Here is a 14,211-nt window from a genome sequence, read left to right as displayed (position 1 = left end):
TTTGTCACATCTCCAAAACAAAAACTTAAAATTTTGCCTACTCTAAAGTATCACCACAAGCCATTATTTAGACCACTTTTGAATCGAATTCGTAAGGTTGACGAAATAGGCGAAATTTTGGGTCTCTTTCAAGGTGGAACAAAAAAAATTGCTCTTAATCTACACGAGTATAACTAGAGAAACACGTACGGGATTGCAAAAATATTGTTTTTTGTAAAATTGGCAAGTGTTTGAAGTAAAACGTTAAATTTTTGACGAAAAAAAGGGGGGTTTTTTTTTTTTATCAATTTTTTTTATTTTCTTTTCGGGAAATCTTCTTTTTGTTTTTTATATGTGTTTTTAATTTTTCAAGAGTGTGTTTTGAATTTTTTTGGTTATAGTGCGTGCCGTTTTAAAAAAAGTGTGCTTCAAGAAAAACGTATTTAGTTTTAAAATGAGTTTTAGACATGAACGTACAATGACGCTACACTAACGTACTTTTGTTTGATAATTTTGCTAGAATTGTACACACATACTCCTTAACATCTATGAGTGTATTAGAGAAGTTATAAATCAATAGGTTAGATGGTACGCAGTACCTTCTGAGAGAGTATGACGCCTGACACGCTTCAGAAAAAATGCAAAATTAAAAAAAATTAAAAAATTTTCATGTAAAAAACCTTTTGCCTCATATTCTAGAAGGTTTGAAACTACCTCTTAAGTAAAAAAAAAACATTTTTTGAAAATTCTAGTGGTGTAACCCTTTAAATACAGTTATTAACTACAATGGTTCAGATCAGACTGCTTTTACATACACTGGGAAAAAAGGGGTAATTAAAAAACTCTGAGAACTTAGATATAATATATATTTGATTTAAAATATAAGTATTTTATATAAAATAAATAGCTTTTTTAGGTATACATAAAATTCTGTAAAATAACATCTGAAGGAAGTCAATCTAACCGTTCATAGTCTGAAAAATTTTTTATGCTGTTAGGAAGACCATAAAATCCATACATTGAAAACCCTGTAAACAATTTAGTAACAGTTTGTTGACTTAATATCACTTTGGCAACAGGCGAGTATGTCAGAAGTATTAATTAAATACAGATAGTTTAATAAGAAAATCAATATACAAACACTAACCCTGTACTGTTAAGTTAAGAATTAGCAAGTAAAAGCACTATTCTATAAACACTGGACACCTATTCTCCTTGTATTTATTTAAATTTAAAAACTTTCTTTTCTGGAATTATTCCGAAAATAATGCTTTTAATTACTTTCATCCTTATTTATATATTTAATAGTCAGACAATCAGTCAAACCTAGGGATGAGAACACTAGACACACTTTTTCCTTGTTTATACAGGGCCTTTTTTTTCAAAACTCACAGGACCATCGGGTTTTTTAATTGCATCAATGATTTGCCGATGGCTAGAATAACATCCGACGCTTTAGTACGAAAACATGCTATCTCAGATTTTGGTTGGAAAACATGCTATCTCAAATTTCGGTTGGAAAACATGCTCTTTAAGTAAAAACATGCTATCTCAGTATGACTAGAAATTTAAGTTGCCACATTGAATGATTGAAACAGTGCATTTATAATAAACTTATATATTTTTCATAAAGTAAGGTATATCTGTGTACACTGTTTATTTTATTTTTTTTATTCAATATTTTTCAATTAATTTTAAGTTACTGTTGTAAACGACAAAATTGTTGATTAAAGAAATAAAATAATATGCAGTACGCTGTAACATGTACATTACTCGACATTTTTTGAAATAACAAATTATAAAAAATAGTGTATACCTTAATATATAAAAATGTTTATATTACTAAAAATTATTTGATTTCTTTCATACAAGTTTGCTTTGATATAAAAATTCATAGCGCACTCTTACCTGATTTATAGTCACTACTCTTACTTTTATTAATAGAGTTAACATAATAACCAGAATATAAATGTAATGTATAAAGTTGAATGATATGTATATATCGATGCGACGGGCGCATATGATATGCATGTGCACATTTCCGCGGTTCCCCATGCACACATGTTTATTATCAGCAGACCATAAAGTACCGGTAATAAAAGTGTCGCATACCTGCATTTCATTTCCAAAGTCTATGCAAGGATGCGGTTACCGTGTTTTTATTGAGGTGCAGTAAGAACAATTCGCCCGGAGTTTGGGGCCTAGTGATCCACTATATAATTCTTTTTATTGCAGTCTCCTTAGTCTGCATTAGGCATATAAAATTATTTTCAGAATAAATTGTGCATCCCAGATTTTGTGAACAAGAAAAATAAGTGTATCATGAGTAGCGACTATAAATCAGATAAGAGTACGATATTAATTTTGATATCAAAGCAAACTTGTATGAAAAAAATCGAATAATTTTTAGTAATAACAAACATTTTTATATATTAAAGTATACACTATTTTTTTTATAATGTGTTATTTCAAAAAATGTCAAGTAATGTACATGTTGCAGTATACTGCGTATTATTCTATTTTTTTAATTAACTAATACTGCATATTATTCTATTTTTTTAATTAACAGTTTTGTCGTTTATAACAGTAACTTAACAAAATTAATTGAAAAATGTCGAATAAAAAAAATAAAATAAACAGTGTACCTGAACATAAATATTCCTTACTTTTTGAAAAATATATTATATAAGTGCACGGTTTCAATCATTCAATGTGCCAACTTAAATTTCTAGTCACACTGAGATAGCATGTTTTTACTTAAATACCTGAGCTAACATGTTTTCCAAGCTTAATTTGAGATAGCATGTTTTCCAACCGAAATTTGAGATAGCATGTTTTCCATCCAAAATAGCATGTTTTCGTACTAAAGCGTCGACGTGTTTCTAATTTATGGTTTTGTCATTGGTAAAATACTGGGTCCACCAGGTTTAAAACATTACTTTTTGACCTAACATTTATGAATTAATCGATGAGTTAGGATTATGCTATTTGTTAGTACTTCGAGAAGTCTTTGTTATTTCATTATACTACAATACAAAACACTGTTCGTAACACACATTAAAATTCCCTAATTAAGTTGTCTGTGGTAACGCCCATTTTTCAACCAGTAAAGTGATAACATGTTGAAAATAAATATGGGTAATAGGGATTTATTAAGAGTATTCTCATTACTAGTTGTTTAACTGAATATATAAATAAGGTTATCAGCAACACATATCTTAAAAACTACAATAAAAAAAATAAAAAAGTGCGATCAACACAAAAGGAATCACTCAATAGAGAAATGATTATTGTACAACAAGCAAGCATCACAGACACACAAAAGACCATAAGAAGCACAAAAAAATGAAGAGAGGCACACATAAATTTAGGAAAATTAGGTCCAGGGGAAAGTGTTTTAATTTTAACATGACACAGTTTAATCTCATTTTTATTGCCTTAATCTCATAGTTCTCCATGATGACAGCCTTATAGTGGATTTTGTCTTATATGGGATATTCCGCAGGTTGCATTTTCAAAGAATTTCAGAATGGTGTCGGGATGAAAATTGTAAATAAAACCATAATCTTTTCACACTGAAATTGTTAAAGTAAAGCAAAAATAATGAGATAAAATCTCACTTCAGAAAGCTCAAGTAGAAATTTTATACATTAAAAGAAATATTGTTAAAACCTTCTAATATTCGCATTTTGTCCCACAAAAAGTATCTTTTTTATGAATATGGAAGAAAGTTATTATCATTATTTATTCTTTAATTCGTATCGATATTTTAAATTAGTCACCATCTTCTTGTGGCCTTCTTTGTTCAATGCTTTTAAAAATCTCGCCCATAGCTTGCCTATGTTTAGATTTATCATCACCAAGAAAGCTGGGCCCCAAGGATTTCACATTACGACCCTCAACATGATCAGGATCTCTCAGCCCATCCGTTTTCTTGATGTTCATGCTTCTGAACACATTCTGCATTCTGTTTTTATGTTCCATGAAATCGCTGTCAGAAGTACTAACACTTGCTTTATCATCATCTTCAGGACTTTGATTGTTGCTCTCATTATCGTTATTTTTTATTATGCCTTCATCATTTCTTCCTTCGTCCTTCGTTGTAGATTTCTCGAGTAAATTAATGTTGCCCAGTATACCTTTATTTCGGGATGGATCACTTATAAAGCTACCAAGTTTCTCCATCGCTTCCAACTTATTTATGTTATCTTCAACGACGTTTTCACTTGGTTTATGCTCCTCTGTTTCATGTTTAGGTTCAGGGTTGTTAGTAGGGGGCAATTTGATATATGGGATGTAGTTAGGTAATACCTTCTTACTCTGAAGTTTTCCATTCAGATTTTCCAGGAAATGTTTATATTTGTCAGAACCGACTTTTAAATTTTCTTCACCAGGTTCATATACGTCTTCTTGTATAAGCTCTTCCCTTTGTTTGGTAGGTCTCAAGGTTACACTTCTTAGATTCGAAGCAGTTGGCCTTAAAATTGCTTTTACTTCTTCCATAGACACCATCGGAGGTATTAAAGGTGGTGGGACAGGTACATTGTCATTTTTTTCTTCTTTCACCTTTAAAACTGGAGAACTAGGCGATGGGGGTGGAGTGGGGATGAGTGATGTGTTGCTTGAACGCTGTGAAGTATCATTTTTAATGGACTCTGAGTCACTGTCTTTAACAGGTTGATCTTCAAATTGTGTTTCTTTTTCTAGCACTGGCGGCAGAGAGTCGTCCAAAATTTGAATATCTTCTATGTCTGGCGCCTCTTTCTGTATTTCATTTTGGGCGATAATGTTCGAAGCTACTTTACTGTCATTTTCCAGCAGTTTGATATCGATTTTATTATCCAGATTTAGTGACGGGGGTTCGTTACTATCAGAAAGAGAGTCTTTTTTGTAAGAGGAAAAGGAAGGGGCTTTGGAATTAGCGGGTGTAACAACATTATCACGATGTACATCAGCAACAACATTTTCCTCGTGAGGCACAAAGTCTGACATATTAGACACAGTATCAACAGATAATTTACGTTCGATCACACTATCATCAATAGAACTAGCAGCTGCGTCCAAAATCTCATCCAGCCTCGTTATTTCGGCTGGGATTTCGTTCTCTAAAATTCCATTGGTTTGCATTGGCGGCTGAGGTGCGGCCTTTTTCTTAGAATTCTTGTTTTCGTTCTCCACGCCGAGCTGAGGCGAAACGTTTTCATCGTCGACAAACGCTTTATTGTTGATGCCGTTTATTTTTCCATTTTGCTTGTTGTGCACCATGGTTACGTTATAATCGATTGAACTTTTGTTAGACACGTTTTTATTTTGTGCTTCTGTGTATGGTCTTACGGAAAAATAGTAAATAGGCAGGCCTATGGAAACAATTTAACACCCATGCAATTATTTACAGCATGCGGTCAATGTACCAAATAGGGGAGAGAAGTCGTCAAATGGAAATTAATGTGAGAAATTATAAAAAAGATTTAAGTGTTTCGATACTAATAGTTAAACAATTATAGTCACAGTAATGTGTCCATTAACAATTCCCTTCCCCAAATGTAAAATAAAGAATCCAAAATCTATATACATACCTATTGCCATCCACACGGCAAAACGTATCCAAGTGTGGATATCCAGCATCAACATCAAATATATGTTGACTAGTATACTGAGGGCTGGAATGAGAGGAACCAGTGGCACCTGCAGCCAGAACATGGTTTAAACATACAAGGAGAAAATTAACAAAAAAATTTCTACCTTAAAGGACAGTTCTTTGTTGGAAGTTGGTTGAGTTACAATAGACATGATTATAACTACTGCTATGAAAACTACTATAGAAGTTATTACGATTGCCCAGATTTCACCGTTTCCTATGTAGTCTCTCAAATAAATCGCACATAGTCCCATAAGAACGCAGATTATACCTAAAAAGGTAGTCGGTAATAATTTTTATGCGATTCACTAACTTTTGACTTACAATATATAAATACTTCGAAAGCAACTATCGTCTCGGACGTCTTAGTAGGGTTCTTGTATCTCCCACAATTGAAAATTTGTGCAAGAACCGAACCTCCCGGCGGATGGAGTAGTTCCTGTTCGTCACTAGTTGTAGCATCTTCGGAATTATTATAGGTCTTGTTCTCCGTATAACTTTGAAAAACAAACTGGTCATCAGTATTTATACAGGGTATTAACTCATACTAGTAAACATTTCAAAAAGTCAACTGAAATTATTTCACACAATTTCTACTAACTATTTCTATCTGCTACGTGTAACAAAAGCATGCACATACACTTACTTTTCACTATCATCAGAATCTGATGTAGTTTGAACGGGCACATACTGGTGTGTTTCTTCTCTAGTATATCTAATTGGAAGTTAATAAAGCATGTTAAGCAATGAACACAAATACAAGTTCTAATTGTTCAAGCATTAATTTTTTAATACAACATTCACACAAGTCACAATATTTTTAAACTAATATTTTAATAGGACTATATTTTTGCCAAAGAAAATCTTTATTACTTTTACACTAATTTATGGGTACTAAATACATCACCATAGATTTTAATTTGTTACTGAAAATGTCTTATCAAAAGAACTATCTATAAGACTGTTAGTGAACTATAAAAAATAAAAAAAAAAAGTAAAACTAGAATATTTCGAAACTCTTGGTTAGACAACTTTTAAATAACTTTGATTATTATTTTATTATAATACAGGGTTAACTTTAAGTGGGGGTAATTTTTTAGTAATAGATAATAGTATGTCAAACTAATTGTTTAAAATAACTATACTTACTAATCTGATTTATGAGCAATTACGTCTTATCTTTTTATTTTAAGCAGTGTATGTATTTAATTTGTGAATCTCAGTGTCAATGACCTCTAACATTGATCTACTTCTAGCTGAACTATATTACTGTCACTACATAAAGTAGATAAGGACACATTTAGAAATGTTAAAAATTTATAAAAATTAAACAAAATACAGTATGTTTCTGCCCTTTTTTCTTATTCAGATGTATCAGCAGCCAACTGGCTAAATTAATCCAAAATAAACAAAACAACAACAAAATTAAACGGTGAGCAGTTTAAGTTTAAGCAGAATCCGATCATGTTCTGAGAGCTTACGAAGGGCAAATGAGGTTAGTAATGATGTCAATATTGTAATGATTCATTACTAAAGAATCGTTACTTACTAGTAATCATAATAATCAAGTACCTGTTCTGTCGAGTAATTGTTACACGAAATCAGGGTCAGTAATTGTAATAAGTAACGATTACTTATCGAGAAAGTACCTACTAATCACGATTACATAAAAGTAATCGGATCTGACATCACTAGAGGTTAGCTTCTACTTCAATTCAGTTCAGTCAAAATGCCGCATTACCGTCTCTGAAAAATTGCATCTGATATATGATATGGTGAACGGGTAAAAAACAAACTGTGACAATTCGGCAAAACGGGAATGGTCGAACACATATAACTTCATAAAATAATTTATTTGCGTTTAGGGACGGTACAGTGTATTTTTGTTTTTATTTTCACAGTTTCTGTATGATATTATGTAAAGAATGTATACAAATCAAGAAAATATATAGATGTTAGGGCTACTTTTTTTGTCAAGAGAAAACGATGCTGTTGCAAGAAGATGTCAGATGGATGTATATCCTGACCTATAAACACCTAATAAGAAAATGTTTATAAAATTGGCTCAACATTTAAGGGATAATGGGAGTTTTGAACGTTAATATGCAAACGTTGGACTCAACGAGTAAAAAACTAGAAATTTTAACCATAAAAGAGATTCCTGATACCAGTGTTGGAATAATAGCCACAAGATTTCAAGTATGTGGTAAGCTGTAAAAATCAGGGGAGTAAATAGATTATTTTCTTATTTTTGTGTATTTCATTTATCATTATTGATTTATACGTTTCAGTTTTCTCTTAGATTACTTGATAGGTACTGTTGTATAGTTTGTCTTTTTTAAAAAAATACAATTTTCGTTTATGTGAGATGATAGTATTTGTAGCAAACACCCATTCAATAAAAGTAATGCGCCAAAGAAAAAGTTCTTTAAGTTACGAGATTTGGCAACAATGCACATCGCAGTTCTCATGTGCTGCAACTAACACACACTGAGGTTGCTTTGAGTTCGCACTAGTTTGTCCAGCGGTGGGTATGAAAATTACTAAAAATGTTAAAAAAAAAATAGAATTTGAAAATAAAATATACCTGTGATACATTTTTCTAAAGGTTAAAAGTATCCGTATAAATATGACCCCCATTTAAAATTACACCCTGCATATAACTAAAAATCACACTCAAATAATGCAGTTTTAGGCACAATATTAAACACTTACCGCAGAAGTAATACACTTGCTGCTACAATAGTGTAAGCCAACAATGTTCCAATCGACATCATGTTGACCAACTGCGACAAATCAAACAAGGCTGCCATCAGACCTAGTTCAATAATTTGTTAGTTGTCCAAAAAAATATAACGCTTCGTGTTAAATGGGGTGTTTCAGAATTAAACTGATATACCCCGTAGATCGCTTACCTGTGAGTAGTCCAGCTAACAATGTCCCGATTACAGGAGTCTGAAATCTCGAATGTACCTTCCCAAGAAACTTAAACACCAAACTGTCACTTGCCATCGCATACACTATTCTTGGTAGCGGAAACATGGCTCCAAACAGACTGAAAGGAAATGAGTGTTTATAAGTCGCACAAAATCATTATTTCCTATTTTATACATACCTTGCGCAGAGTCCAAATATCCCACCAATCGATACAATCCATTTTGCAGTATACCACCCTATATGTTCAAAAGCATATGGTATAGGTGCATCAGGATTCTGAAAATATCAATACTCACCATAAATCACTTCAATTTCGCGTAATGTTGAAAGCCAGTTTCTTACCTGTAAATAATATGGGACCATCAAAGTGATTACAGTAGACGTTCCAAAATAAGCAAGAAAAATTATAAACAAGGACAAGATTATTGATATAGGAATAGCTCGTTTAGGATTCTTTACTTCTTCAGCAGTGGTTGCTATACAATCAAAACCTACGAAGCCATAGAAGCAAGTCGCGGCCCCTCTTATCATACCTTCTACACCAAAGGGAAAGAACCCACCATTTCCTATCCCTGTAGCATTGGTATCATTTTTATCAGGACTTATAGACCAATTCCCGGGATCCGCTGTAAATTCAATTCAATATATAGGAAATACTTCAGTTAGGGAAATATGCAACCTACCTTTCAAAGAGCCTGCGATAATAACAAATCCTACCACAAAAATATTTATAACCGTAAAAATGTTATTCACCAAACTGCTTTCTTTCAAGCCAAAAGCCAAAGCCGCTAAAAAAAAAGAGGAGTTAGCATTATATCATTTTAAAACTCCTTTTAACTTACTAGCCAATAAAATGGAAATTCCAAAAGCAAAAAAATCGAAATACTGGGAAAGGTGTGGTACGTTTATAGGAGCTATCTCCCTGAAGGTGTCCTTTAAAGTATTGTTGATTAATGTGTCCAGGTATAAACTCAGTCCCCTGGCAACACTTGCAGATCCTAGGAAAAGGTGAAATAAACGTTTTTCAGGAATAAGTAATATTTGGTAAAAAGGCATCAGATTAAAAGCTGTTATTTAAGAGAAGACAAAAAGCTTAAAATAGTGCACATTACCTATCACATATTCTAAAATCAGATTCCAACCGATCACAAATGCTATAAATTCTCCTATGCACACATAGCTGTAAATGTATGCCGAACCAGCTCTTGGTGCTCTTGCACCAAATTCGGCATAGCAAAGTCCTGAAAATAAAAATTTTGGAAGTAAATAATATACCAATAATTAAAATATGGTGCTATATTTAGAATCCGCAGAAAATGTACACATCTTTCATATACACAATATGCACTATTTTCGTTCAGTACCTACAGCACAATGCATCATTGTTATTGGCTTAAGTGAAAGAAAAATTGCTAAACATAAAAGTTTTGGTTCCCTGTGTGCAAGTGGTCGTAGATTGTATTTTAAGGTATTTTCAAGATAGATAGCACATAAACAAATAAGTAATAACTGTTTTATGGACGACTTTTTTAATACTTATATTGTGGAAGAATTTTTTTCTCAACAATTTATTCAATGGCCCTCCTAATAGAAAATAATGTGAAAAGAAAATGCTGACTATTCCTTGGTACCGCAACCTTGAAACAAAGATCTGAGTTCACAATGAACAGTAACAGAATGCTCTTTAAGTTTCCCCATTTAATCTTTTTCCTATCTCTTACAGTTTCCGGGATCCCAGTAAATGCATTATCAAAATGGCCCATCTGTTATAAAAATGATTTAGTGATAATCTATATGTTTAAATAGAGACTTCACAAACATATTTTTAAATGAGAAAACCTTAGCTTCGTGTACCTTGTGTAAAATAAAATGATCTCATTGGAAGCCCTGTGACATAAAACTCTTGAAATAGGATTTTTATTTATTATATATAGTTTTACCTATAAGTTATTGTAAATCATTTTGGAATAAATAAATGAAATATGATTTCACCACATATTTTATCAAGAATTTCGTCATAAAAATAAAAAAAATTTAGCAATCTTTTCAAATATTGTATCAAGATAAATGAGTGACACATGACAGATATGAGATTAATTAAAATACAGGGGATAATTAGATGTAAAAAATTAAATCATATCTTCTTTTGCTCGAAATAAATATGAGTATTAAAATGCTTACAAAAAGTTACGTGTTAAAAAAAATTTTTTGTCTTTTTCATTTTTTAGCAAAACTTTATTAGCTGTAAAAACACCTGGAAAACCTCATTAATTAAGGGTCAAATGCCGACTGGTATCAATATCTCATATTGACCCAAGACAACATATTTCCACCCTACCATGCTCATAAAGAGGGTGCCTAATTCCCCTCTACGAATATAGCTGATCCACAGTCTTACGGTCATAGGGATCAAATCTGGAACAGTGGTATTCATTGATTGAAGTACCGACGTATCAAATTGCTCAGCCACAGACTGACTCAATGATGTTTTAAAAAACAGCTGTGCTTTCTTAAAATCTGTTTTATATAAAATATAATCTCGTGATCATCTTCAGCTACACCTAAAAACACCCCTGTACCAAATTTGATTGATATATCTTATGAATCGAGTTAACTTAAAAAAAAATAAGTAAAAGAAATTCCCTAAAGGGAATACTGAGGTATATTCCGTTTTTTTTTATAAGACCTGGTTAAATTTTTTACAACTAATTATGAGCCACCCTGTATATTTATTACTATTTTCAGTGAAATTGAGGATACTTAAAGTGTGAAAAAACTTAAAAAGTAATAGTAAGATTAATCTCAAATTGTCAATTAAAAATATCCATCTTGAAACCTTTTGATAAATCCCAAGATAATTTAAAAATTATCTATAACTCTGTCGAAGATATCGAACAGATTTAATTTCTTGATTTTGTGTATTATAATGAAACTTGAGAGCCTAAAAATAATTCCTTACGCTTATCAGAAGGCAAACATAATTATAAAATAATAAATTTCAACATTTATCGTATTATAATTTCTATTCTTTATTAACGTCAATACTATCACATTAACTTACGACCTTTTTATGTAATTTTACTATCTTGTGGCTCGGTTAACTTACATAAATGATTATATCATTACTTTTTCTTTGTTTGTGTTATGTAAATACTCTTCATTAAATTTATAAATGAACAAAAACTTACCTGCAAAGACTGATGCTATGGCTGCTAATAGAAATGATAAAATCACTGCAGGGCCTGCTATGTCTCTCGCCACATGGCCAGCTAAAACATAAACACCAACACCTAATGTACTACCCACACCAAGAGCAGTCAAATCAAATGTGTTTAACACCCTGGACAATTGACTTTGTTCGGCAGAAACAGGATCAATCACTTTTTTTCTTGTTAACACTTTCCAGATCATAGCCATTTTATTCAGGCTTTCTCAATTTTGTTATAAAAATTTCGTATGCTTATGATGATTATATTAATAGTTCATGTATGGGCCATTATTGGAACTGGAAAACAATGAGATTATTCAGATAAAAATGTTGGTACTACAATGATACTGATAACAGATATTACTCATACTGTTTTTGGAATTAAAGTTAAAATATACCTATTTTCCTTGGTGGAACTATTTATTTTAGTGAATAAAAAATATTTGTGTGAAATATTACTAACCTAAAAGCATATATTTATGCTCCTAGCTTCTACATAAAATCGTATCGTATATTCCACCCATATAAATTCCTAAATACTAGAGATTCGTATTTGCGGAATTTGATCAAATTGTTATGCTTTGGTCACGGTTTTAAGCGCACACACAGACACAATTTTGTTTTGGGTATTGTAAAAATACAATGCTACACTTTGGTAGGTATCTACTACCACACAATACACAGTGTATTAATTTGAATAAATTGGCACACAAAATAAATATGATTTAAACTAACACACAAGCCTGAACCAAATCGCATTTCTTATCTCCTGACTCTCCGATAATATTCGTGGTAAATTGCCGAAACGAAACAGATAACAGAATCCAGGAATCTCACATGATATTGACAGTTTTGGTCTGTTTTGTAGTTTTGGTCATAGATTTTGCAAATGTGATTTACGCATTTTAGTAGAAAGAACTAAGAATTTTTAATTCACTTGTAAGTAAAAAAGCGGACATATATATATATTTTTATTTTTTTACAAAAATTTGTCGCCAATTTTAAATCATCCGCCGCGTAGCAATTACCAACATATGTTTATATTTGGGTCTTGGTTGACAAAATATAAAAAAAGTATTTAAGTATTCGGCAGATCCGCATTTCGGAATTTTGTGTTACTGTATTCACAGATTACGCACGGGTTGTGTTAATTTTGGGTCGGTATATTTTCAATATTTTAATCATGGAGACTATACAAGGAGCCCGAACTCCATGTAAACAAAAATCTTACAAAAATAAGAGGGCGCTAGTGTTCCATATGTCCCATATGTAGAGAGGGGAGATAAAAAGCGGCAGTTTGAATTATAAATCAATCGTCATTTTTGTAATGTGTTAAAAATTTTAAAATAAATAATGTAAGCTACTTTGAATTATATAAATCATGAAAATATGTCATTCCGGACTGTTATTAAACTAAATAGATAATAAAAAATATTAGCTTTATGAAAAGAATTTGGTATTCGTAGAAAGAAACTAGTTTTCAAGGAATTTATGACGTGATCTTATGACCTATAAGTAAGGTTTACGNACCTAAAAAGAGTAGATTTCTCTGTTTTGTGAGTGCATAATTACGGCGGCTTTTAAAAATTTCTTTGTTAAACTGTTTCCCTACACATTTTCATGCAAAAATGCTATATATATTATACTACTTTGTTTTTAATGAAATTAAAAACTCTACAGTGTCTACAGTAATAAAAACAATGCAGCAGTAATTAAAATATATTTATGAAAAATTCAAGAACGGCTAAAAATGCAGATTATATAGTTGTAAAGAAATACCGTCTGTTTCTATAGAAATAGGTTAGTGACGTATCGTATACAAAATGTTATCAGCGACCATTGTTCATTACCCAGTTTATTGATTTCTATTTCTAATCGGAAATACTATGGCTGCGAAGAAGAGGGGAAAATATTTTGATAGGTTGATATCAGTGGCGGCGCGTGAATATTGATGGAATGTGTTCTGCTTAGGGTTGTTACATTTGTTAAATTGAATCCCGGGATATTAAGTGCCCGGAGAGTCTTTAAATGGCGCCGCACGCGTTTTCCTGGCACTTCTGAATTTCAAGGAGCAATCCATTTATACAAAAATACAGATTTTCACAAGAACGATTTTTGATTTCAGTTTCAAACTGGTTCTGATAGTTATAAAAAGTAGTTCACATTTCAAAGGCATGGCTCCTTTTTACTGTATTAGTTGTTTTAAATGTTAAAAATTTACTTAAAAATTGTTTTTTATAAAAGAATGTTTGACTATAGTTACAATTATTTTTAATCTAGTGAAGCTCATAAAAATTTTAACAATGTTCTTGTATACTTCGTTTTTGATGGTTTTTATATTATAATCTCACGTTTATGTCTTGAGAAAGGAAATAAACATTTCCGAAAGCTTGACAACAACACAGAGTGTTCTTATTACATTAGCCCTTAGCACTGTTGACTGCAATCC

At 31.7% G+C, this 14,211-nt stretch overlaps 1 protein-coding gene across 2 annotated transcripts; it reads right to left on the bottom strand.

Annotated features, from left to right (window-relative positions):
• Window positions 1–828: 828 nt before the first annotated feature.
• Window positions 829–12,506, bottom strand: LOC108906722 (high affinity cationic amino acid transporter 1). Of its 2 annotated transcripts, XM_018710061.2 has the most exons (15): window positions 12,226–12,506; window positions 11,743–12,059; window positions 9,667–9,795; window positions 9,397–9,552; window positions 9,238–9,342; window positions 8,897–9,180; window positions 8,733–8,830; window positions 8,533–8,672; window positions 8,333–8,435; window positions 6,264–6,332; window positions 5,942–6,114; window positions 5,722–5,888; window positions 5,556–5,664; window positions 5,001–5,336; window positions 829–1,007 (listed from the first exon to the last, which is right to left on the bottom strand). In XM_018710061.2, the coding sequence occupies exons 2-15, from the start codon at window positions 11,969–11,971 to the stop codon at window positions 934–936; spliced, it is 2,172 nt and encodes a 723-aa protein (XP_018565577.1). In that variant the 5' UTR covers window positions 11,972–12,059; window positions 12,226–12,506; the 3' UTR covers window positions 829–933. The 2 variants fall into 2 exon arrangements, with proteins under 2 accessions (XP_018565577.1, XP_023310123.1); XM_023454355.1 differs by lacking the exons at window positions 5,001–5,336; window positions 6,264–6,332 and having other exon boundaries at window positions 12,226–12,493.
• Window positions 12,507–14,211: the final 1,705 nt, after the last annotated feature.

This window comes from Anoplophora glabripennis, unplaced genomic scaffold (assembly GCF_000390285.2).
Source record: "Anoplophora glabripennis isolate ALB-LARVAE unplaced genomic scaffold, Agla_2.0 scaffold187, whole genome shotgun sequence".
Classification (NCBI taxonomy): Eukaryota; Metazoa; Arthropoda; class Insecta; order Coleoptera; family Cerambycidae; genus Anoplophora; species Anoplophora glabripennis.
The sequence above is the reverse complement of the archived record's forward strand: the minus strand, read 5'-3'. Positions and strand labels throughout refer to the sequence as shown.

Excerpts from the sequence above, each read along its gene's own strand:
- LOC108906722 (XM_018710061.2), bottom strand. The coding sequence starts at position 11,971 with ATGGCTATGATCTGGAAAGTGTTAACAAGAAAAAAAGTGATTGATCCT. Across the intron at positions 9,181-9,237 it reads TATCGCAGGCTCTTTGAAAG|CGGATCCCGGGAATTGGTCT; the intron begins GTAGGTTGCATA and ends TTGAATTTACAG. Across the intron at positions 5,337-5,555 it reads TGCCGTGTGGATGGCAATAG|GCCTGCCTATTTACTATTTT; the intron begins GTATGTATATAG and ends TTGTTTCCATAG.